The 24563-nt window shown below is 41.3% G+C and overlaps 1 protein-coding gene across 4 annotated transcripts in view; it reads left to right on the forward strand.

The window, feature by feature from the left end:
- Window positions 1–24563, forward strand: part of POC1B (POC1 centriolar protein B) — a 96194-nt gene that overhangs the window by 25865 nt on the left and 45766 nt on the right. For 3 of the 4 annotated variants that reach the window (XM_027593637.2, XM_027593638.2, XM_027593639.2), the window contains 6 exons: window positions 2569–2748; window positions 17238–17345; window positions 17474–17589; window positions 18727–18860; window positions 20958–21026; window positions 21738–21890. In XM_027593637.2, the coding sequence (XP_027449438.1) occupies window positions 2569–2748; window positions 17238–17345; window positions 17474–17589; window positions 18727–18860; window positions 20958–21026; window positions 21738–21890 (760 nt within the window). The remainder of the gene's footprint in view (window positions 1–2568; window positions 2749–17237; window positions 17346–17473; window positions 17590–18726; window positions 18861–20957; window positions 21027–21737; window positions 21891–24563) is intronic. The other variant, XM_027593640.2, reaches the window with a different exon arrangement.

A 24563-nucleotide genomic window follows, 5' to 3' on the forward strand; every position in this document is an offset into this window, starting at 1 on the left:
GCTGGCTGTTGGCTGGGGCACCTGGTCCTCCATTTGCTCTCTCTGCACCCGGATAAGGACTTCCTTATCCTGGCAGCTGGGTTCTAGGACAGTAAAAATGAAAGCTGCTGGATCTTTGAAGGGCTAGGTCTGACACTTCTAGTGTCACTTCTGCCTCATTCTGTCGGTCAGAGTAAGTCACAACCAGCCCAGATTCAGGAGGAGAATCGGTAGATTCCCCCTTGTGTGGGGAGGAGTGGCATGTGCGTAGAGGGACGAGAGGGAGTAAGCGGCGCTACTCGCCAACACCACACCTGGTGACTGGCAGGCTAGGGGAGAATAGTAGGAACAAGCATGGAAGCAGTTCTGGCCTGGAGTTCATCACAGTGGGCAGTCAAGAGAATGTGGGCACAAAGGGGATGTAAATATGTGTGGGCAGAGAGCCAATGTCAAGGCAAGATGAGGAGCTACAAAGCAATTAAGCCACACAGCACAGCAAGCCCAAGGCACTCCTATTGTGGTTTCTTACGTCTTCCTGTTGAGACCGGGTCCAGGGGTCACACCAGAGTATAGCCGAGAGGTGGGCCCTTTAGAAAGAAGTCCAGCCGGATAGCCTGCTGGAGTGTGGAGTGTAGAACTAAAGAGCAGGGCAGATTCCGATGATTCGGACTGTCTGCTGGCTTCCTGGTCATAGCAGATGCCAGTCTTGTCTTTGTTTTCTCTAGGCTGTATTCTTGAATTCAGGCCAAACTATACTCCTAACTGCCGCTCATGGGAACTTTCCCTTGAAACTTCACGGAACTAGACCCTGAATGTTCCTTCCTATTTAAAAAAAAAAATCAATTTTAGGTTTTGCCTGGTGTAATATCATGTATCATGTGATGGAAATTTTTGACAAAGTCACTTTTACCTTCTACAGGCCACTGGAGGGATAAGCCGGGATGGATCTAAGAACCTTAAGTAGTGACTCTTCCCAGTGGAATTCACCAAAATGTATTGAGCTATCTTTATATGCCTGATATTGTGCTAGATGCTGGTCTTATAGGGATGAATAAATCATCATTCCTGTCCTAAAAAAAACAAAAAAACTCATGGCTTAGTAGAAGAGAAACAGGTCTATTTTTTTTAAGTACTGTATAATGTAATAAGCAAAATAGATGTTGCAGATAGGGAGCAATTAAGCCTGCTTGGGTTGGTCAAGGGGGGTTGGGGTGGAGGAAGAAATCTAGCAAAGACAGAGGTGTGTTTGAAGCTTGGGGACTGTTCTGAGTCCAAAGTTCAGTGTAACGGCAGGATGCCTTGCTGAAGAGCTTGGGCATTGTACCTTTTCTTGGAGGGCAGCCAGTGACACATTTATGCTGAGATTTACATGCTTAGAATGACCCTTCTATGGAGGTAGCAAGCACAGTATGTAGGTGACTGGAGGGGGATACAAGATTAGAGCAGGAAGACCAGTTAAGACGCTTTTGCGATAATCTCGGTGAAGGGTACGGAGGGTGTATCTACCTTAATGTAAGCATAGCTGGGGTAGAAAGAACAGGTGTTGAAAGGGTATTTGGGAAGTGATAGCAATATCACTATCACTGGATCTGTTTTTTGACCTACTGAATGTGGGAAGAGAAGGGGAACAGTTGAGTATCACTTCTCACTGCAAATTCTGTTGCCCGATGTTTTTCAAACAGTTATATATAAATACGACTTTCTGAATGGAAAGACACTTTCTGAAGTGTCTTGGGCACTTTGGAATGCTGACACAAAGTAGTACTTTCCAAATGCTACCTTTGAACTCCAGTGCTCTCTGCTAGCCCGCCTGTAACTATTTTAACTTTTTTTTTTTTTTCGTGGTGCTTCTTAAATGCCACACATTATTTTCTCCATCTTTTCTTTTCCTGTTCTATTTTTCTCACCCAAGTCAAGAAAAAGAAGCAGCATCTGAAATTTCAAAGTGTTGAGAACTGGAGTATGTTATTACCATGTGTCCTTTGTTTTGCTTATGAGTATAAGATTGGGCCTGGCCTAAGCAAGGCCTTAGATATACCCCGGGGGTCTGAGTTCTCATTGCTGGTGGGTGAAAACACAAGTGGAAACAGGAGCGTCAGCTCACCCAGAGCATGTTCTGTAGAGGGGAAAAAGGCATAAGGGCATCTCTTCCCTCCCAACCCAGACTGCTGGTCCACACAAGTCCCACACCGCCCCAGTCTGAAAACACTTCCTTGGAGCTCTTCATTTCATCTGTCTCAGCTTTTCTAGGTTGCAGGTTCTTTAAACTATTTATTGCTCTTTCTAGAGGAACAACAGGAACTTAAAATTCATGGTCAAGATTTGTTCAAAATATTCTCTAGCTTCCAATTAAAACAAAAACAGCAAGTGCGTTTCTGGGTGGGACCACCAGGATCTTTCCTGTTAAGTATCAGTTGTGACTTTAATTAATAAAACCAGCTTTAAAGAGTGTTGATGAAGAAACTTTTCATACTTTTGTTAAATTTTTATAGGTGTTAAACTGTTTTACGTGTTTCAAAGTCTGTATGCTGATTACATATTGATTATAGTGAAATCCCGTGTTATAAATGTTAAACTGTTTATTTACAGGAGAGGGAAATCCTCTGAATTTAAAGCTCATACAGCCCCAGTTCGAAGTGTAGACTTTTCAGCTGATGGCCAGTTTCTAGCTACAGCCTCTGAAGACAAATCCATCAAAGTATGGAACATGTATCGCCAGCGTTTCTTGTATTCCTTGTACCGACATACACACTGGGTACGCTGTGCCAAGTAAGTGTGAAGTTTTGTTGTAAGAGTTCCACATTTTTTCCCCGCTGTAGTCCATGTTTACCGCCCCCGCCCAAGCCCCAGAAAAGGGGATGAGGACAAACTCATTCATTCGTTCATTCAGCAAATATTTATTGTGTGCCTGCTATGTGCTGGGAAGAATAGGAAACAAAACCGTCAGAACCCCTCGCTGTCAGAAGCTTACATTCTAGAAAGGGGAGAGAGACAATAAACAGGAAAATGGATTGGGGGGTGGCTACAGTTTTAAACAGAGACCGCCTCACAGAGAGGGTGGCCTTTGGAGCTGAGACCTAACGGGGGTGGGGAGGGGCAAGGCTTGAATATATTTGAGAAAGGAATGTCCTGGATAGTGGAAACCAGTACAGAAGCCCTGGGTTGCGAGCCTGGGGGCTGTCGAGGACCAGCAAGAGGGCTGGTGTGGAGCAGAGTGTGGGGAAGGAACAGGAGAGGCGCCGAGGGAAGTTGCAGCTGGGTCGGGGACAGCTGACATACACGCTGAGTGGGGTGAGGTGCCGCTGGAGTGTGTGCATCTCTCTGACCAACGTTTTAGTGGGATTGCTCGAACTGCTGTGTGGAGAATAGAATGTCAAGGTCAGAGCAGAGGCAGGGGGTGTTAGGAGGTTGTGTGTAGTAGTTCACATCCCAGCTTGGACCAGGGTGGTGGCAGTGGAGATTTCGAGAAGTGGTTGGATTCTAGACGTAATTTGAAGGTACAGCCAACACTACTTGCTGTCGTGTTGGCTGTGACAAAGAGAGGAACTGAGAATGACTTCACAGTCTGGCAGTGGTCTTTTGGGATGAGTGCTATTGTAGGCATCCCTTTCTGTTCTTAAGACACACTGCTAAAGTACTTAAAATATTTCCCCAACTGCCCTGGGAGGATAGGGCTCTTGTTTTATTTTCCCAGTTTTGCAGGTAAGGGAACTGAGTTTCAGAGTTAAAGTTAGAACTCATCTAGTTGAAAGTGATAGAAACCCAAAGAAATTCTCTTTCTTCTCTCAAGGTGGTTAATTGGCCGATGTTCGGTGACCCTGGAGCAGAGAAGGGGGCCGCTAAGACTAGGGCCTCCGGTGCCCGCGGTGTCTCTCCGGGCCTCCCTCCACACCGCCTCTGTTCTCTCAAACACCCTGCTGCTGAGGTCATTGCCAGCTGTGGGCGGAAGGCCTCACAGCTCTGTGACTGGACAGGAAGCGTGTCTCCTAACGCCAGTTAGAAAAATGCCGGGGGCAGCTCTCAGCCTGGCTCCGGTGCCCACCCCTTCTCCGGGCAGTGAGACCCTGTGGTTGTGTCAGGTCAGCCAGGCCCCTGACTGAGACCAGTTCCTCGGGCCAGCTGGGGGTGAGAGTACATAGCAACCATGCGTCCTGGTGGTGGGGAGGGGGATGCTAGTCCCCTTTCAGAAGAAGGGAACTAGCATCGTCATGGGCACTAGGGGAAGATTTGTGAAGCCTGCAGCCAGCCTACTCTGTGCACGCTGGACGAAACAACATGCCGGGCATCCCCAGCCAGGATGTGGTGGGGGGGGGGAGGGGGAGCCCAGCTCTGTCTGTCTCACCTTACAGCCCACACGCCTGTTCTCCTGCTCTCAATGGGACACTATTGTTCAGGTGTTGATTATAATCTAGGGTAATGAGTCTAAGGAAAATAAAAAAGATAGACAGAGGTCGTACTTTTAGTTAATTTTTTTTGTCTTCTAAAGTTCTCAGCTACTTTTGGCTTTGGCCATCTCAGTCTTATTTAATATGCCACAGAGCTGTGTGGTCAAGAATATGGGCCTGGGACCTAAATATATAGATTAAAATTCCAGCCCCACCACTTACTGGCTGTGTGACCTTTTGGAAAGTTAGCTAACTTCTCAGTGCCTCCGTTTTCTTACCTGTAAAATTAGGATAATAATAACCTGCCACACAGGTTGTCATGGTATTTAAATGAGTAAATATACGTGGAACGTTTAGAATCATGCCTCCCACAGAGTAATCACTAGATAAATCTTAGCTATCCTTCTTCTCATCATCCTTGGACATCACCATCTTGTTTCATTTTTAAAGATATTGTGGAACTTGAGTTGATAGTTTTTTCCCACCTAAGGAGGTGACACGTGTGGTGGCCCCAAGAGGCTGGTCAAATCATTTGTATTTATTTATTAAATGATGTTGTGAACAGAGATCTATTGTCCAGCATATCAGACCCGGAGAACAGACGGAGGCATGGAAGATTAGGCCGGACACTGGGAGTCATTATTCAGCTCCCACTAGGACTGACTCTGGATAAGTTTGGCAAAGACACTGGTTTCTGTTACCTTCATCAGGGAGCTCATCAGAAGCAAAAACATTGAATGATAGCCGTTATTTATCTAGTGTGTCCTACATGTCTCTGTTTCCTTCCTAAAATCATTTAAGGTGGTTTATAATAACTGTAACACAATTGGAGGGAATGAAGAGACAATTCTATCTAGAACCATGTAACCTTGGTTAGTACAAATCTGGCAGGTTTAACCTGAGTTTCCTGCAGCCAGGGTATTAATGGTATGATAGTGGCTGATGTATTTTCATGTTCTAACAACAAAAAGGAATCCTATCAAGTTGTTCAGATAAGACAAAATTTTTCCTGTAGTAAATTCTAGGAGGTATTTTATTCCCTGCCCTTATACTGAATCTATGTATAATATACATGCAAAAGAAAAGGTATTGCTAATGTAAGACAGAAGAACTTATGGAATGTTAAATGGTCGTCAGTAGCGTAAAGTTTTGGTCTTCAGAATATTCCTTTAATGAGCATAGCCCAGCTATGTACCACATATCCGTGCTGTGTGTTAGGTAGGTAGAGATGAAAACCACAGTCTGGGGGCGCCTGGGCGGCTCAGTTGGTTAAGCGACTGCCTTCGGCTCAGGTCATGATCCTGGAGTCCCAGGATCGAGTCCCGCATCAGGCTCCCTGCTTAGCAGGGAGTCTGCTTCTCCCTCTGCCCCTCCCCCCTTCTCTTGTGCTCTCTCTCTCAAATAAATAAATAAAATCTTTAAAAGAAAAAAAAAAACCCACAGTCTGAGCCTCAAGGAGCTCTTGTATTTTATAGTTCAATGGAAAAAAATGGATACAAAATAATTATAAACTAATGTGTCCTATGGGAAGATGATGCATAAGGCGATAAGGGAGTGTGCAGTGGGGCACTGAACTAGACCTGCAAGCCATTCACAGCGAGAATCAGCAGGAGTAGGCACTATGGCCTGGGAAACCGTTTTGTGCTCTGGGAATATGAATTATTCAGCTGTTGCCAGGCACAGGAAGTAAAGTGGGATGCGGGGTGGAGTGGGGTGGAGCGGCGGGGGTTGGGGGGGGGAGAGGTGGGGAAGGCTCAGTGTCATGGATGTCATGAAAAGACTTAGGATTTCATCCTCCAGGTGACATGGAGACACCGGAGGGCTTGGAATGGGGAAGAAGCATGATCATTCCTGAGCCCTCTACTAATTGGTCTTACATCCCACAGCATGACTGCTTTAGAGGGTGGGCGTGAGCTAGGCTGAGACTCCTATGCCTCCCTGTGCCACATCATTACCCTAGGGCAAGTTAGTCTACGGCTCTCAGCCTCAGTGGGAGGTGAGGGTAATGAGGCTTCTCAAATGGACTGTTGTGAGGATGAGAAAGACTGTGTTCAGAACTGAGTGATGCCAGAAGCCTGCCATTCCTCCGGCTGGGTAGCATCAGTTAGGGGGAAACTTAGGAATTGGGAACGAGCCCCTAAAAATGTTTTCCCTCACCAGCTAGAAAGGAGGAGTCGATGGTGGAACCCTGCTTTTCTGTCTGCCTCGCATCTGTTCTGTTTTCTGGTGACAGTGCCCAAGTTTTCCCTGAGGAACCAGCGCTCCCCCACAGTCCCTCTTTATGTTATGTATATGCTGGCATGGCCTGATCTCCAGTCCCAGCAGAGGGCATTGAGCTCAGGCTTGCCATCTGGAATAGGGCACCTCCTGCCTACAGGAGTTAGTGAGTCTTGTTAGAATGGCAGGCCTTTCCCTTGGGATTTCCGTGTTAGGCTTATTGCCTTTTTCTTCCTTCCTTCCTTCCTTCCTTCCTTCCTTCCTTCCTTCCTTCCTTCCTTCCTTCCTTCCTTCCTTCCTTCCTCTTCCTTCCTTCCTTCCTTCCTTTCTTTCAAGTTTATTTTTTATTTTAGTAATCTCTACACCCCACGTAGGGCTTGAACTTATGACCCTGAGATCAAGAGTCACATACTGTTCTGACGGAGCCAGCCAAGAGCCCCTTAGGCTCATTTAAACCTGTGGCTGCTGAGGGACACCATGGGCAAAGAGCTGACCTGACAGTGATGCTGACTCAGGGGGCAACAGAGCTGTGAGCCAGAGAAAGAAAGAATTGCTATCTAATTACATGGTGTGGTTTCTGGATACAGTCATACCTGGTTTTATTAACGTGTGTTTGTGTGTGTACATGTATGTGTGTGTAAGAAATGGGCCTTAAGAATTCTCACTTTTTTTTTAAAGGCACTTTCTATAAGATGTGATTGTGGAGCAGTGTTTTGGAAAAGTGGGAGATAATTGCTGAATCCAGTGATATGCACTCAAGACACCTAAGTGTTCCTCTCTACAGATTTGCCTTTATTCCCCACCCCTCCCCCCACCCCCCACTGCTCTCCTGCCTCCACAGAGACCTTGTGAAATGCAGATCTGGTCGTACTGCTCCTCAGGTTAAAAACTACCTGGCAAGTCTGCTCTGACTTCCTATTACAACCTTGTCTTTTGTCCCTGTCACAGTTATATAGTACTGTGTGCGATGTTCTGTTATGTTCTGTGCCTTTTCCGCATGCTGCCTGCCCTGTCCAGAATGCCCCCTGAATCCACCCTCCCTCACAGTCCTGCTCTGCATCTCTCCCTCCAGGAAATGTTTCTGACTCTCCCAGGCCTAGCTTATCATAAGTTCTCTATGCCACTGCATTGTCCTGTTTACGAGATCTGTCTGCTTCGGCCTCTCTTCCCTGTCAGACTTTGAATTACAAGTATTTTATTCATATTGTATTCTCTTGACAGGCACTATTCTAAATTCTGTAGATACCATAGAAAGCAATACAAAATTCCCAGTCTTGTAGAGTTCCTGCTACCAAAGGGAGGTAGACAATAAAAAAAAATACGTTAGTGATATGTGCTCTGCAGAAAAATACTGTAGGGTAACAAGATAGAGAGTGCTGGGGTTGGAAGGTGCTCTTTTACATATGGCTTAGGAAAGGCATTTCTGCTCAGGTGACTTTGACTGAAGGGAGGGAGCCAGTGAGTCAGGTACCAGGGGCGAGTGTTGGAGATAGAGTCATATACAGCGTGAGAAGCACTGCAGTATCAGTATGGGGTGGGGAAGGCTCAGAGGAGTTGTGCAAAAATGTGGGTTGAATGAATCAGTGAGGGGTAGGCAGGTAGCTTAGGTGGGAGTTTTCATGGGCTTCTTCAAGGAAGAGTCATTTCTGTGGATTTTTAATATCAAATATAAGAGGACTGTGTACGCAGGTTGTGATGGAGAATGTTTATGGGGCTTCACTATTTTTTTTTTCCATTTTGGCCAATCCCTGTTCAGATTGATAATTTTGTACTGAGCTTACCTGGTCTTAATGGAATGCCTTTATCTTGCTGGTACCTTGTGGTTCTGAGGTAGATTTCTTTTCTTTTCTTTTCTTTTTTTTTTAATCAGTTGTTTTCTAACTGTTTGGCATGAGTGATTCATGTGAAACTCTGCAGAGGCCTCTCTGGAGGAATGTTCTTTGATAAATAATTTGGTTAAATTTAATGAATAAGGATCTCATCTTTTAGGCAACTTTCCATGTATATGCTCTGCAGCATGCTTAAAGATTCTTTCTTATGCATTTTTTAATCATCTTTTTTCTTGGCTCGTGCCAATTGTAGTTAGACAACAGGAGCACTGAAAGGGCCCAACTGACCCCTCGAGCCCAGCCTGTCCAGTGTTTGTGCAGCTTCCTGTGAGAACTTAGCCTTGCCAGGTCAGCCCAGTCTAGAACTTTCATCCAAAGGTCTGAAGGATCAGAAGTCCTATTTTCACTTTTTACTCAGAGGTGAGAATGCTCTGAGGCACTGAGTCATGCTTAATAAACTTAGGAGAGTCTGAAACACAAGCCAGATGCCAATTTACTTATTTACAATGACAATGCTAACTTTCAAAGGGACTAGAATATTTGCCTGCTTTGGTCAGGGCCTTCCTCCTTTGCTGACAAAGTCAGAATAAGGCTTGATGGGTCCTGGAACTAAAGCAAGAACGTTTGTTGAAAAAAGTATCTTGATGAATAGTTTTCTCAGGTTCATATCGTGTGATGGTGCCATCTCTGCCACATGCACACACCTGCCCAGGAAACTGCATGATCAGTGGTCAGGTCCTCCCTCACCCGGGCCAGGCAGGAGACATACTGACTAGTCTTGCGTCCTGCTGTTGCTAGGCACCTCCTCTCTGGTGACATAGTGCCTTTCAGGTGCAGTGGTACAGCTGGATAGATTAATTAGATAAATTCTGCAGAGAGGCAGTGCAGGGTGGTTAAGAGCATGGGCTCACTGGCATGTGATCCTGTGAACATGATTCAATCTCTCTGGGCCTTGGCCTGTTCCCCTATAAAATGGGTATCAAGGGGTACCTTCCTCATAGAGTCTTTGTGAAAATTAAACAAGTGAATGAACATAAAGTATCAAATGTCAGCTATCAACTGCCCTCATGTTCCAGTTTTTTCTCCTGTGGATTATACTGGAGTCTCCATTAGGTTGTGTTCACAGTCATTTCATGCATTTGCACACAGTGTTTGGGGTTGCTACTACAGGTAACTGCTATCATCCATTGAATGTACTTTATGTATTTAACTATTAGAGGGTAACTTTATTTCCAAGTACTTGGGTCTGAAAATCTCTGCCTTTTAATTGGAGAGCGTAATCCATTTATATTTATGTAACTCTTCCTATGATTAGGTTTAAGTCTCCCATCTTACTCTGTGTTTTCTATTTGTTCTATTTATTTCTTTTTTTTCCCTTTTTTTAGATTTTTATTTATTTGAGACAGAGATAGAGCATGAGTGGGGGGCGGGGAGAGGGAGAAGCAGACTCCCTGCCAAGCAGGGAGCCCAATGGGGGACTCAATCCCAGGACCCCAGGATCACGACCTAATCGAAGGCAGACACTTAACCTACTGAGCCACCCAGGCGCCCCTGTTTATTTCTTTTTCCTCCTTTCAGGTTGATTATTTCTTAGTATCCCATTTTATCTCCTGTTTGGGCTTTTTAGCTGTGCTTTTTGTCTTGGATTTTGTTTAGAAGCAACCTCTAGAGATTACAGTCTATATCCTTAATATAATCACTGTCTACTTTTGAATTAATTTGTGTCATTTTATATATATGGTGATAATGATTACTATTAGGAAAATAAGTTATAGAAAGTCTGGAAGCAGATGCATATATGTTTTATGATAGATGGTGTTTCCAATCAGTGGGAAGTGGATGGACTGTTTAATATATAGTTAATGTAATTGGATTTCAGTGTGGGAGAATATAAAGTGGGATCTTTATTGCATACCATACATTTACAAATTGGTAGATGAATTAAACAACTAAACATTAAAAATTGTCCAAATGATACTGCTCTTCCTCCTAATCACTCAGCAAAGCAATTGTTTTTCCCTTTAGTATTTGAATTTTAAATGTATGGCATAGACTTAAGGAATTAAAATTCTCTGTCCGTCTGTGCTGGGTACGTACCATACATTTGTTCTTGGAGCCTAGACTTACTCTGTGTGGCATAGAGATGGTGCCTATCCATGTAAGCAGTGAAGAATAGCTAGCTATGTTCTTTGGAGTAACTGTTGCTTATGATCATACATTTTAGTTCACAGAAATATTTTTAAGATATGCTTTATATTGGGAAATATATTCATGCTTCTAAAATATGTTAGTATAGTTTTTTGAGAAATCAATTTGCAAAATATATCAGGTGTGTTTGTTGCAGTGACTTTGCAATTGGAAATATATTCTAAGTAAATACTCTTGTATGCAAAAGAAAAAGCTTTGTATTCAAAGGTACTGCTTTCAGTATAATTTATAATGGCGAGAAATTGGAAAGAAGCAATTTTTCCAAATAAAGAAAGCTAGTTAAATATATTTAGACTATTGTGTAGCCATTAAAAGGGGACTGTATACAAGTAATGACATGAAAATGTTTATGTGAGGGAGGGAGAGCAAAATTCAGAACTCATTATAGTACAAAAGATAAAGTAGCTATCAGACACACAATGTTAAGTGTGATTTTGAGAGATGGGACTATGGACTTTTTTTACTTACTATATTTCCCATTTTTTTAACATTCAATTTTTCTTTAATGAGTAATGAAGAAATATTTATCATTGGAAATATATGTAGTTGAGAAATATTTTCTCTTTCCAGTGGCAAAGAATTTTTCTAGTAGATAAAATTATTGCAGCCCAGTATTCTTAAAAATAATGTGTACTTGGGGCTCCTGGGTGGCTCAGTCGTTAAGTGTCTGCCTTTGGCTCAGGTCATGATCCCGGGGTCCTGGGATCAAGTCCCACATCGGGCTCCCTGCTCGGAAGGAAGCCTGCCTCTCCCTCTCCCACTCCCCCTGCTTGTGTTCCCTCTCTCACTCTGTCTCTGTCAAGTAAATAAATAAAATCTTTAAAAAAAATGTTTACTCTAGGATAATGTATGCTTTTTTTATGGTATCCTCCATCAAAAATAAGTACAGCCTATTGAGACAACTTTTCCAGCATTATTGCTTTTCCAGCGTTAATTTTTAGGGGGAAAACTCTACCTTTAATTTTCAGTTGTTGGTAGTGTTACAGGTGATCTTTGACCATCTTAATTGAAGAGATTTTTCTTTATAGTGGTAAGATATATATATTATAGAGCTTACCATTTTAGCCATTTTAAAGTATGCAGTTCAGGGCGCCTGGGTGGCTCAGTTGGTTAAGCAACTGCCTTGGGCTCAGGTCATGATCCTGGAGTCCTGGGATCGAGTCCCGCATCGGGCTCCCTGCTCAGCAGGGAGTCTGCTTCTCCCTCCGACCCTCTTCCCTCTCGTGCTCTCTATCTCTCATTCTCTCTCTCTCTCAAATAAATAAATAAAATCTTTAAAAAAAAATAAAGTATGCAGTTCAGCATCATTAGGTGTATTCATGCTGTGCAACAAATCAGCTTTCATTGGCTGTAATATTAAGTTGGACCCAATTCTCTTAAACAATTCTAAGTGCCTTAATATTTACTAAAGACCTACTTAGTGCCATATACTGTGTCTGGAAGTGCAATAATGAATGAGACAGACGTGGTTTCTGTCTTCTTGGAGCTTACATTTGTTGGGGAAGCCGACAGAATGCTTGGTTACAGGTGTGACCTAAGTGTGACTATGAGCTACTCTAAGAACACATAGTGAGGAACTAACCTGGTGGGGGCGGGTGTGTCTGGAAGACTTCCTGAGGAAGTGACTCTGAGCGGAGGCTTGCAGGAGGAGTAAAATCCTCTTAGGTATTTTAAACTAGATAAAGTGGGGGGCAGCATTTGAGGCACAGGGAATAGCCCATGAGGAAACTTGCTGAGACAGGAGCAGGGACTTCAGGGGAGAGGCATGTGTATCAGGAAGAGTAAGTAGGATGATGAAGAGACAGGAGGGCAGACTCTGGAGGACCTGGTAAGCAGTAGGAAGGATGCCAGGCTTTTTCCCAAGGGAATGCAAAATCATCAAAGCATTTTAATCAGAGAAATTTGATTTAATGTTCAAAGATCACTTTTATTGCCTGTGGAGAATGAAAGACATTATTTCCCATTATGGTCTGAAGGGACAGGGCCTGATAGTGGATTGGAGTGTGAGGGTATGGAGGAGAAAGAGGCTCAAAACATGACTCCAAGGTTTCTGGCCTGAGAAAGTATTTGCTGAAAAAAGGACCACTGGAGAAGGAGCAGTTTGGGGAGGTAGACGATGAATTCAGATTTGGGCACTCCAGAGTTGAAAGTGCCTGCAGGATATCCAAGAGGAGACGCCTATTAGGCAGTTGTATTTATGGGTGGAGATCCCAGGAGAGAAGTCTGGGCATATAAACAGTAAATGACCCAACAAATAATTAGCGTGGTTTATGGCATAGTTAAATCTTTTTATATCTCTTTCATCTGCTTTTTGTCTCTCAGTAGCTGAATCCTGTTCCTGTCATTAACAGATGGGCTCTCTTCTGATGCTGACCAACACTTAGGAAAAAAAAAAAATAAATGTTTTGCTTATTGCCTTGAACTTCACCTTTAATATGCAAACACAGAATCTCACCAAAGCAAACTCTGAGACTGCCAGTATATTTTTTTAAATGAGTCTATGAAAGTTTAGGTCTGAATGCAATCCAAACTCCCTCATTATACAAATAGAAAACCGTGGCCAGTGTGGTTTTGAATTTCACAAGGTTACATAGCTGGGCAGTTACAGAATTGGCCCTAGAATTCAGGACCATGTACTGACTGGGCAGTCTTATTTCCACTACCTTTTACTGCTTCCCCCTCTTATTGAATAGCTGCTGTCTTCAGAGTAGCAAATACTAATTATTTGTTTCTTAAGGACATGGAACAGTGCCTACTCTGTTTGGTGTCAGAGCCCTGAGGGCTGGAATTGTCTTTTTATAGAGTATTTATTCCAATGATAAGAAATTCCAAAGGAAAATTTTGATTTCTTATGAACACTTTGAAACTTCTCATGGTTCATGAACCCCTTTGGCTCTCTAATGAGTGGATAACCCTATGGCTGTGTATATAATAATACAATTTTACATACAGTTTCAGGAACTCCATAGATTCCAAGTTAATGAACTCCTGTCATACATTTGGGCTATTTTCAAGGAACTGTGAACCAGTTTTTCTAGAAAGAAGTTCAGTAATTTCCTGATTCTCCCAAATGAGTATCACTGTGTTCAAGAGATTGAATAGTAGTTCAGTTAATTTCCCAGATACCTTACAGACAGTTCATGTGTGCTAATCCATTAGTCACTATTGACTAATTTAATGTCCATGTCAGTGACACACTCTCTAGAGGTTTTATTTTTTTAATTTTTAAATTTTTATTTAAAGATTTTATTTATTTGAGAGAGAGAGAGAGAGCAGGGGGAGGGGCAGAAGCAGAGGGAGAAGCAGACTCTCCGCTGAGCAGGCTCCCCCCTCTAGAGGTTTTAAAAGGTGGTTATTAAGTGGTGCTGAATTAGAGAGGTAGAAATCTGTTGATGCTTCAGTAGAGACTTTATATCCTCTTAGCATTCTTAAAATTAATAACCCAGTTAGATGTTGTTTAAGCCCTGACAAAGGAAAGGACGATCCTTTGCCCCAAAGTCAGGGCAAAGAGAAGCCTGTTTTATTGGTGCTAACCTATTTTTGATGTATCTAATTTAAAATGAAAGGGGAGAAGAGAAGATACAAACCACCATCCTCACTTTTAACCCCTGCCAAGGCAAACAACAACAACAGCAACAACATATAGAGAGAACATATGCAGGGATTATAATGTGGTGTCCAGAGGAGGGGGACAGCTTTAACCCTGAGTCCCCCTTTGGTCGTGTGGAGCTGGGGGTAGAACACCGCCCCCCCCCACCTTGCCCCACACCAGGTTCTTCCCAGCCGCCTCCTTCACTCTCTACTTATCTGACATTTTCGTCCCCTTCATTTCTTTAGCACCTGGAAATTCTCCCAGGCTCTAGCTCTTCCTGCTCAGGATGAATTTCTAGCCAGCCAAGATCCCTCCTTTTCCTTATTCACAAGTTTCTTTAAAATCTTGTTGCTCCAATGGAACTTCTCCTGACAAATTGGCACCTTTTTGTTACAAACTCTTTTCTTAGCACTATCTAAAATGATATTACTTGTGTGCCCTTCCTAGAATGAAAACCTCATGAGAGCTGGGATCTTACGAGTCACATTTACCACTTTACCTCCATTACCCAGGACAATGCCCGGGGCCTGGTTTTGGCAGCTGCACAGTAAATATTTGAATGAAGGAATGAATATCTTCCCCATAAAGTCCCCAAGGACACTGACAGTGTGTGGCGGCAGAGACCAGTTTTTATTAAAGGATAGTCTGGCGGCTAGCCTTCCACGCAGAACCCAGTCACATAGCCTCCTCAGAGCACTGCCTCATGGTTTCCCTTCACTCTAGAACTTCGTGTGGTTACCCAGAAGCCACACTGAACTGAGCTCTAAATCATTTTGCCAGCTGAAGAAAGTTTCCTCTCTGTCAGGGACTTAAGCAGAGTGGCTGAGAGGTTTGGCTGTGGAGCCAGACTGCCTGGTCAGATCTTCCTGGCTGTGTGACTCTGCCAGTTTCCTGATCCTGTATGGGGCTGGGTATATTCACCTGTATATTGAGGCTACCAGTAACACCTGTTTTGTGGGGTTATTTTGAGGATTAAATGAGTTGCTATAGGTAATGGGTTAGGAACCATTCTAAGACACATTTGCTCAATAGATGTAGGCAGGATAATGACGATAATGGAGGTGGTGGTGTTTGGCCAGTAATGTCAAAGGGTGAGTATTTTTCGGCTTTGTTTTTAATCTGGTCATTCCATTTTCTTAACCATTCTTATATCATTGCTTTCTGAAGAACCAAGTAATCTCTTAGAAATACTTTTTAAAATATTCACAGTAAGTGATTTTTAAAAGATAACTTATTAAGAAACATAATTTGATTCCTTATATTAGTTTCATTATTATGCAAAGCTTATTTCCATGAGGATACTGAGTAGGTGTTCCTTCCCCAGGATCTGTGTAAAATACATATCTATTTGAAGTATTTCTATAATACTGCCCTTCATATGTGAATCTTCCTCACGTATTTTCTGGAGGAAAAGATTAATAAAATATTATGTTATGATAAAATCAAGTGGTGCCTAGGTGGCTCAATCAGTTAAGCATCTGCCTTTGGCTCAGGGTCCTGGGATTGAGCCTCACATCAGGCTCCCTGCTCAGTGGGGAGTGTGCTTCTCCTTCTCCCTCTGTGCTCTCACTCTCTCTCTCTCTCTCTCAAGTAAATAATAAAATCTTTAAAAAATAAAATAAAATAAAATTCTGGAAAATAACCTTGCAAGGAAATGCCTTCCATGCTGGGTAGTTCAGCTTTTATTTTGTTTTATTATTATTATTTTTTTAAGATTTTATTTATTTGTCAGAGAGAGAGAGAGAGAGCATGAACAGAGGGAGAAGCAGGCTCCATACTGAGCAAGGAGCTTGATGCAGGGCTCAATCCCAGGACCCTGGGGGTCATGACCCGAGCCAAAGGCAGACTCTTAACCGACTGAACCACCCATGTGTCCCACTTTCCAGAATTTTAAAAGATTATTTCACATAGAACTGAATTATGCTTCTACGTCCCTTTTCTTTATACAGTAAGTCCACAAATGACAGATTCAAAGTTTCTGTCAGGAAGAATTATTTTTCGGTCAGCCTTAAGAACAGAGAGGGAGAAGAGGAGTGAGTGAGAGAGAGAACAACAAAAAAGCCCTTCAATTACAATCCACACCCTTAACTGATGACCTTTATAGTCGTCTGGGCATAGAGGGAAAGTACAAAGAAAATTGAAACATAATCAGACTATGACCTAAGTCTGTCTTTTTGGTTTTTGTTATTGCTGAAGTAGTAATAATAAAAATACTATTCATAGTTTCCTAATAGTCTAAATTTTTTTTTTTCTTGGTCTTCTGTTCTTCTATCTGTTTTTCCCTTACCACTTAGGGGAAAAAGAATGAACCTCAGGAAGGTTCTTAAGGGAAGAGAGTGTATAAAAGCAGTAGATGAGATGTCTGAGAATTGTCTCATTTGTTTTTTAATGGGTCATGTGGATGATAGGTGTGTCCATGAATCAGGACCTTCAGTTGTGTATAAATGAGCTATCCACTGGAGATTTCCGGCCTCCGGAAGTCCAGGAAGTTACAGGCTTACGGAGTTGATTCTTTTGTTGGTGGTATCATTTAATTTAAACTCTCAACACGCCAATCCATTTCTTCCAGAAAGCTTCAGTACAGGGTTAGTGGGATGAATAGTAAAGGCTCTCGTAGGTCGTAAGGATAATACCAGAAAATGACAAAAATAGAAGAAAGAGATAAAGAATACTTAAAAAAAAAAAAAAAAAAAGCCAAGGTACTTGGCTTGGGGGAGTGCAGAGTTGAATCAAAGACCTAGAACAAGTGCCATAAAACTAAATCATTTAAATCAAGTAATAAAAGGAAAAAAGAAAATTGGTTGGTCTATATAGTATATTTTGATATGGTCTGTCATTGTCATTTGTCACGCTTATTTTTAGTTAGAAAGATGGTTGTAGAATATGACTTTGCTGCATGGTGTGGTAACTGTGGTCTCTGGTATTTAATATGTACAGCTTGACGTGTGCGCTGTGTGTGTGTGTAGGGGGTGTGGGTGATTGTCAGGAGGCTTTCACAGAGACAGTTTTCTTTCTTGTGCTTTCTAGATTTTCACCTGATGGAAGGCTAATTGTATCATGTAGTGAAGATAAAACTATTAAAATTTGGGATACCACCAATAAGCAGTGTGTTAATAACTTCTCAGATTCTGTAGGGTAAGTCCATTCTCTTTGTGCATTTATATGGGTTAGTTTGCTAAGGAGACATTTCGTTATTAAAATTCAAATAAAGAAAGGAAGGGAAAGAAACCAGAATGTTAGGCTATCTTATTCTTTCCTCCTAGGTTTGCAAATTTTGTGGATTTTAACCCTAATGGTACATGCATAGCATCGGCAGGTTCTGATCACACCGTGAAACTCTGGGATGTAAGAGTAAACAAGTTGCTCCAGCATTATCAAGGTAACAATTTCCATGACAACAAAATCCAGTTGATGCCAGGCCTCTTCCAGGAAACTCTTAAGCTGGCAGCCCATGCTTTTCAGTGTGGTTTGGCCCTCTTTAAGAGTCAGGGGGCTGCCTTTGAACTGACTGGAGAACAGTTAGTTCCATCAGCAGCATGGTCTGAGAAGTGTCAGAGTGCAGAGGGAGGTGGGGGGACCTTAAAAATGATGCAGGGCTGTGAAACAATAAGTTGCTGTGAGATGTTCACAGGTTGGCTCTCTGCATATTGTGAGAGGTCTGGGATAGAAATGGACTCTGAATTTGAAATCAGAAGGACTTCTGTGAGCACAAGTAGGTGTTACAACTGGTGGAAAACAACATCCGACTGGGCCGGTGTATTGAAACTAGAAATGAATTGATTTCTTGGTTTGTACTGGATTTACATTAAATTCACATTTCCCTTTTAAAGTAAGTATAAAACTTACCATGGAACAAACACTGTGCTAAATCCTTACAACAACCCCGGGAAGTATTATTATTATTATTGCTCCCGTTTTAAAGATAAGGAAACTGAAGCTTAAGGAGAGTAAGTAACTTGCTAAAATAATTGATAGAACTAGCTTAGGGGGTTTTCTGTTTACGAAGTACGTGGAAGAACAGCCGTCTGATGGCTGTGTCGTGCTGCCTCCTGTTGGAAAGATGGTGTCCAGGAATAAATTCTCGGACAAGCTAGCAAGACTATGCACTTCTGCAGATAGACCTCCACACTCTTCACCCCCGAGCCTCAAACCACTAATTGGTTATGAAATTTCGTTTAAGGCTAGGTTGTCTGTGAGCCGGTGGCAATCCACTGTTGGTTATATTATGTTGGTAAAGTATCTGAAGAGTTCACAGTTATGTGGTTAGCGAGCTCATCCTTCCATGACACACACTTCCACTTTTAAAAGCTATGCTGTCTCATTAGCTGGAAGTTGAAGCTGTATGATGACAAGCTGCTTACTTGTTTTAGTGAGCTATATGGAATTTTGGTGTTGTGGAGGCATTGTCTTTAACTGATTGTTGTTTCCAACCTAATATTGCTAATAGGGGCAAAGAGACATCTTTAGAATTAAAATTTGTTCTCTGAACTCTTTGCTTTTATTTTCTATGAATCAGTTCACAGTGGTGGAGTTAATTGTGTATCCTTCCATCCTTCGGGCAACTACCTCATCACTGCTTCTTCAGATGGCACACTTAAGATTCTGGATCTCTTAGAAGGAAGGCTCATATATACACTTCAAGGACATACGGTATTAACACTGAGATTTGTGCTTTTTAAATAATATATATTTTAAAGTGTTGATCCATTTTATTATATACCTTTATTATCTTTCCAGGTGTAATACACATTACCGCTATCACACACACAAAATATGTTTGCTTTCAGGGCTTTGTTTTTATCCTCTGGAAGCAACTCTTAGAAATATTACTTATTGTAATTCTTATCAAAATCAATGTGCATCTTTCAATGGCCATTAAATTAATCCTCCACTGCTGTCTTCCTCACTACGTAGTGTAGGTTTGACTGGTCAGATGGCGATGGGTAAGCGTTTTCCTTGCTTCTGATCTTTCCCCTCCGGTGGAGGCTGTGTCCCATAGCTCTGACACTGATCCTCTCACACCCTCTCATGCACGCCCTTTCATTAATCTGATTGGTGAGTTTAGAAGGAGAAAGTCAACAAGGAGAGCCCAGTGCCTTCTCTTAGGAACCCGTCCTTAGTGGTTTTCTCTGATATTTCTTGTGGACATGCCTGCCCTTGTCTGGTCTTGCCTGTGACAGGGTACTCAAATGTAACTCATTCTGGGATTCAGTTCTTCAGCTCATTTGCCCACAGATAAAGCCACATTTTCTCTTTACAAGCCTTTATCAGTAAGAAAGATGACATTCCTATGTGTTAATTTTTAATTGATTTAGAACCCAATGAGGAAGAGGCTTGCTATTTATTGAGCCAGTTCACACACACACACACACACACACACACACACACACACACACACACACACACACACACACACACACACCCCAGCATATAATGCACTAAATAAAAACTTTTTAAGTGTATAAACTATTCCTCCTTTCTGGGTAAATATTCAAACTTCTCTAAATTTTTTAGAATGCATCCTGCATCCTCTTTTTTTTTTTTTTTTTTAAAGATGTACTAGGTACTTCCTTTTAACCAAGTGTGAGCTGTTTATCTCCAGAAATAGAATAGCCTTTGAGAAGGGGTTCTTTCTGCCTTCATATATCCTGCCTGGCTTCCTGCTTTGCTTTATCATTTGTTCTGCAGCTGTGTTAGAGCAAAGCAGAAATAGACACTAACCAGCTCAGATATATGCATATCCATAGATTTAGGCTGAGTAAACAACCAATAAAAGTGGTCAAGGATTAAAAAAAAATCCATGGAATAATATACAATAATAATAATACAGAATAATAGAAAAATTATAATATTTTAGGAGAAAAACAGTGTACACAAAGATGGAATTTTTCATGGTCTAGAGTAAAGATGTTTAAGAGGCTATAATAACCGAAGTCTGTGTGATGATCTACTTGAAAAGTACAAAATGGTTCCCCCCTTAATTTTTCTTATACTGATCAAGGACATTAAGAACAAACAATATACTAATATTTTTGAGATGAGAAAGAATTATTCTTATCTTGACTGAAAAATTGACCTAGAGGCTATGCCTCTGTGATTTGTCCAACTCCACAGTCATTGCTTAATTTCAGGTTCTCACTACCTCTCACCTTGATAATTGCGGTAATTTCTTAACTGGCTCCAACCGTTAATTCTTGCTCCCACTCATCATTCTTACAGTCATGATCCCAGTGTGCCACGGTCCCAGCTCTCCACCCATCTGTGTCCTGCTGGCAAAGCTCTCAGTGACTCACTATCGCCCACGTGAAGGGAGAGCTCGATGAAGCCCGTTGTGGTCAGGAAATGGCCTTTGTTCACATCACCTTACAGACTTGTCATTCAGTTTCTGCTAGTGATTTGTTGAATAAAGAGTCCAAAACCAGAAAATCTTAACAGACATTCTTATTCACTTACACATGTACAAGCTTTTCTTAAAATGGGAAGAAAGTGTATTTTCATATTTTTATTAGTATTGCTTTTTTTTATCTAGTATCATTTATATGTGTTTTAATATCATGGGTTGGTTCCTTAATTATCTTTACTCTGCTTACATTAGTTGGCAGCGACTGGGTACGTTCCATCAGACTTATTGCATAAATTGTCTACATAGATTAGGATGAAAAATTCCTACAGTCTTTCTGGCCATGAGAAAACAATACGAAGTGCTGTTTTGTTTTGTTTTGTTTTTAATCTCTGTTTATTTCTTAGGGACCTGTCTTTACCGTTTCATTTTCAAAAGGTGGAGAGCTGTTTAGCTCAGGAGGTGCAGATGCACAGGTTTGTAAATCTTTCAGCTCCTTTGATTTGGTGAGGGTAAAGGCTAAGATTCTTACAACCAGCTCGTTTGTAGATGTTTAGATGATTATCAATGAGTTTATATTTTACTTTCATGCCAGGAAGTCTGCTGTCTCATAGCTGAAATAGTGCCAGTCCTGACACTTTCTGGAACTCAAACTCCAGTTATTTCTTGTGCTCATCTCGACACTTGGTTTTACTTGGAATTTACTGACTTCCCAGTGCTGGTGTGGCCCTTCCACTTGAGCTCTTCCCTCACCTTTCATCTCTAGGTCTTGTTTTTCAAATGTTAAGCTCCTTGAGGTTGGTAAATATAAATTGTTCATTTAGCAACTCTGCAGTTTTGGGGAAATGACCAAAAGTCATTCAGAGGCAAATGTATTGAATGAGGTGGACCGTCAAGCCAAGAACATGTTTTGAACTTTGAAAACATCAGAGAGGATTTTAAAGTAATAAGTTATTTTCTTAGTATGAATTTTAAATTGGACATGAAGGCCATTCAAAGTGCTAAATCTCTCCCTCCCACCCTTAAAAAGGTAGTATTGGGAAGTAGTAGCACTGTTGGAATATACATATAGCCTTCCTATTTTGAGGCACAATTATTTAAACTGGCTTTTTTTTTTTTTTTTAAATCAGTTCTGTTACTTTTACATGCAAGTCAGTTTTAAGTGCCAACATATTAATTTTTTATAGGTCTTATTATGGAGGACTAATTTTGATGACTTGAATTGTAAAGACATGATTAAAAGAAATCTCAAAAGGTTACATTTTGATGCATCACCACATCTTGTTGATATATACCCGAGGACACCACATCCCCATGAAGGGAAAATTGAGACTGTTGAAGTGAGTACTTTGCGCCTAGTCATCCTACTGTTTGCAAGTGTATGTTTTGGGGCAATTGGTCAACTAGATGCTTGAAATCATACTTTATTATATAAAACCTAGTTATGTCTTAAAACCGCAGTACTTTGAGAAACAATCATTTATTATGAGAAACAATACAATACAATAACACTATAAATAATGATAGTGTATAATTCTGTCGAAGCTTCTCAGATTCGCTGCTTGAAGGCCTGGAAATAAAGCTTAAAAATTGTGTCAATGATAATAGGAAATGAGAAATCAAACCTAAGGCCTACGGGTGACCTTGAAGCCTGAATTGCTTCATATTCTTGATGTGTTTGGGGAGCACCTGTGATGGCTATCATGAGAACAGGGCTGAAAGGCAAGAGTTTTTATAACAGTTCCTGGAATAGGTATCTTAAAGCCTTTTTATGACCAAAAAAAAAAAAAAAATCCGTGGACAGTACAAAGAAGAGATTTAGGCATTAAACCTAATCATTGAGACCGTTTTACTATTTGCCTACTTTGCCTACATATATTTTCAAATATATAATTATCTGTTTAGCTGTAGGTTTTTGTTGATAAGTTCCCCTAGGTCCTATAGATTTATTTATTTATTTGTTTAAAGATTTTATTTATTTATTCATGACAGAGAGAGAGAGAGAGAGAGAGAGAGAGAAGCAGAGGGAGAAGCAGGCTCCCAAGGAGCAGGGAGCCCGATGCGGGACTCGATCCCAGGACCCTGGGATCATGACCTGAGCCAAAGGCAGACGCTTAACCATCTGAGCCACCCAGGCGCCCGGTCCTATAGATTTAAATGTTCTACTCTTTTCAAAGGCAAAATTCATCTTTGCTGGATACTTGGCTCGTGTTTGTCTGTTTCTTTCCATTTTGCATGATTCTCCTTAAGCCCCTTTCTCTTCCAAGAGCTGATATCGGAAATCACTGTTACCTATTTATCTGAATTGTTTTTTCATCATCAGCAGAGCCTTGCTTTGCTTTTAGAGTAGCTGTTTTGCGTCCTTAACACTTACTCCTGAGTGGCAGCTCAGTCACCGCACGCACTCTTTATGTGGTGGATCCACATTCCCTTCCACGGTCCCTGGGTCTCCACTGCAATCTGTTCTTTGATTTTGGTTTCTGGTAGTCACAGTGTGCATGTGTGCGTACATGTGTGTGTGTGTGTGTGCATGCGTGCGTGCACATTTAAGATTTTAAAACTTTTTTAAGTTTTTTGGATTATTTTCTAGATTTTGTTTAGCCTTGTTTGGGGATTTCTGTCCTCGTTTTTTCTTGGTAGTGTTTATTTTCAGCTCTTTGTTATAATTTTTGTCCTGCCCATCTTCTGACCGTCTTTCCCGTTCTTCTAAACAACGTATGTACCATGTGCTTTACTACTTCTTTGTGCTGTTGTTGTATCATTATGATTATTAATGATTATTGTAGCTTTATTTCTTTGAAAGAAATAATGTAACATAGTTTGTGGTTCATCACATTTTTGTTTCAGTTTCTACAATGATAGATGCATTTGTGGATTCCCTGTGATCACATGTGTTCACATAATGTATATGTGAAATATTTTAATTTAAGTTCTGTTTTCTTGTTTTACCCCAGCTGGTTTTATTGACTCATGGTGTTTTTTATTCTAGCATTTCTGGGGCTTGGCTGGCCTTGACCCTCAGTGTTGCTGCTGCCCTGTCACCCACTCAGCCACCTTTCCAGAGTGGTAGGGGGTAGAGCTGCAGGCTGAGTCCAGGTCTCCTGGCTCCTAATTCAGTGATATTTCCATGACACCACACTACCCCCGTGTTAGACACCCAAGCCATTTTCTCTGTGATTTGCTGTCAGCCCCAGCCCACTTAAGAGTGCTAGACTTTCTTGAAAATGTCAACAAGTTGTCCAAGAAGCTCGGCTCTGACAGAACAGCCAGAAAGCAGTAAAAGCAGCTGGGTTGCTTTGCTTGGCTGGGTCGAGATGACCCAGGCCATCCAAAGTCACTCTCAACCATAATTTTCACATGTACACTTGAAAAATCTATTAAAAACCAAACTTTCATCCTGGAATTAGAGTTCTGTTATCCTATACAGAATGTTGAGCATCGTGACTGAATTTTGTTTGTGGCCTTAAGAATGGCAGCCTCTGTGTACCCAGTTTAAATTATCTGTAAAGCACTCACGGTTGCTTCAATTAAGTACACAGTATGACGTATATTTGTAAAACATCTTCAGATCATGTGATATAAAATGCCAGAGAAGTGACAGGATGCTGCATATGAACAATCAACTGTTTGCCTTTTTTTTTTTTCTAGAAAACTCTTATAGTAAAACAAGGGTGTTAAGTTTTCTGGACAGAGGACAGCTTTAATATTACAAATAAATGTTAAGTATCAAATTTTTTTAAAGGCTTCAAGTTAATGTCCAAGGACCCCTCGTAGAACCAAGAGACTGTTAGCTTGAAAATATCAACTAGAATGGAAGAGGGTGAATCACTACTATGTCCGTTTATGATCAGTACATTTTACTTTGAACTACGAAATTTGGTGGGTTGATTTTTTTTTTTTTTCAAAGGTTTAGGCAAGGTCAGTTTATACATATATGCTACTTGGGAAATATTTGAAAATTAGAAAAAAACTTTTTTGAGATCAGAATTCATGATTAACAGTATAAAAAATAT

This window comes from Zalophus californianus, chromosome 9 (genome assembly GCF_009762305.2).
Source record: "Zalophus californianus isolate mZalCal1 chromosome 9, mZalCal1.pri.v2, whole genome shotgun sequence".
NCBI lineage: Eukaryota > Metazoa > Chordata > Mammalia > Carnivora > Otariidae > Zalophus > Zalophus californianus.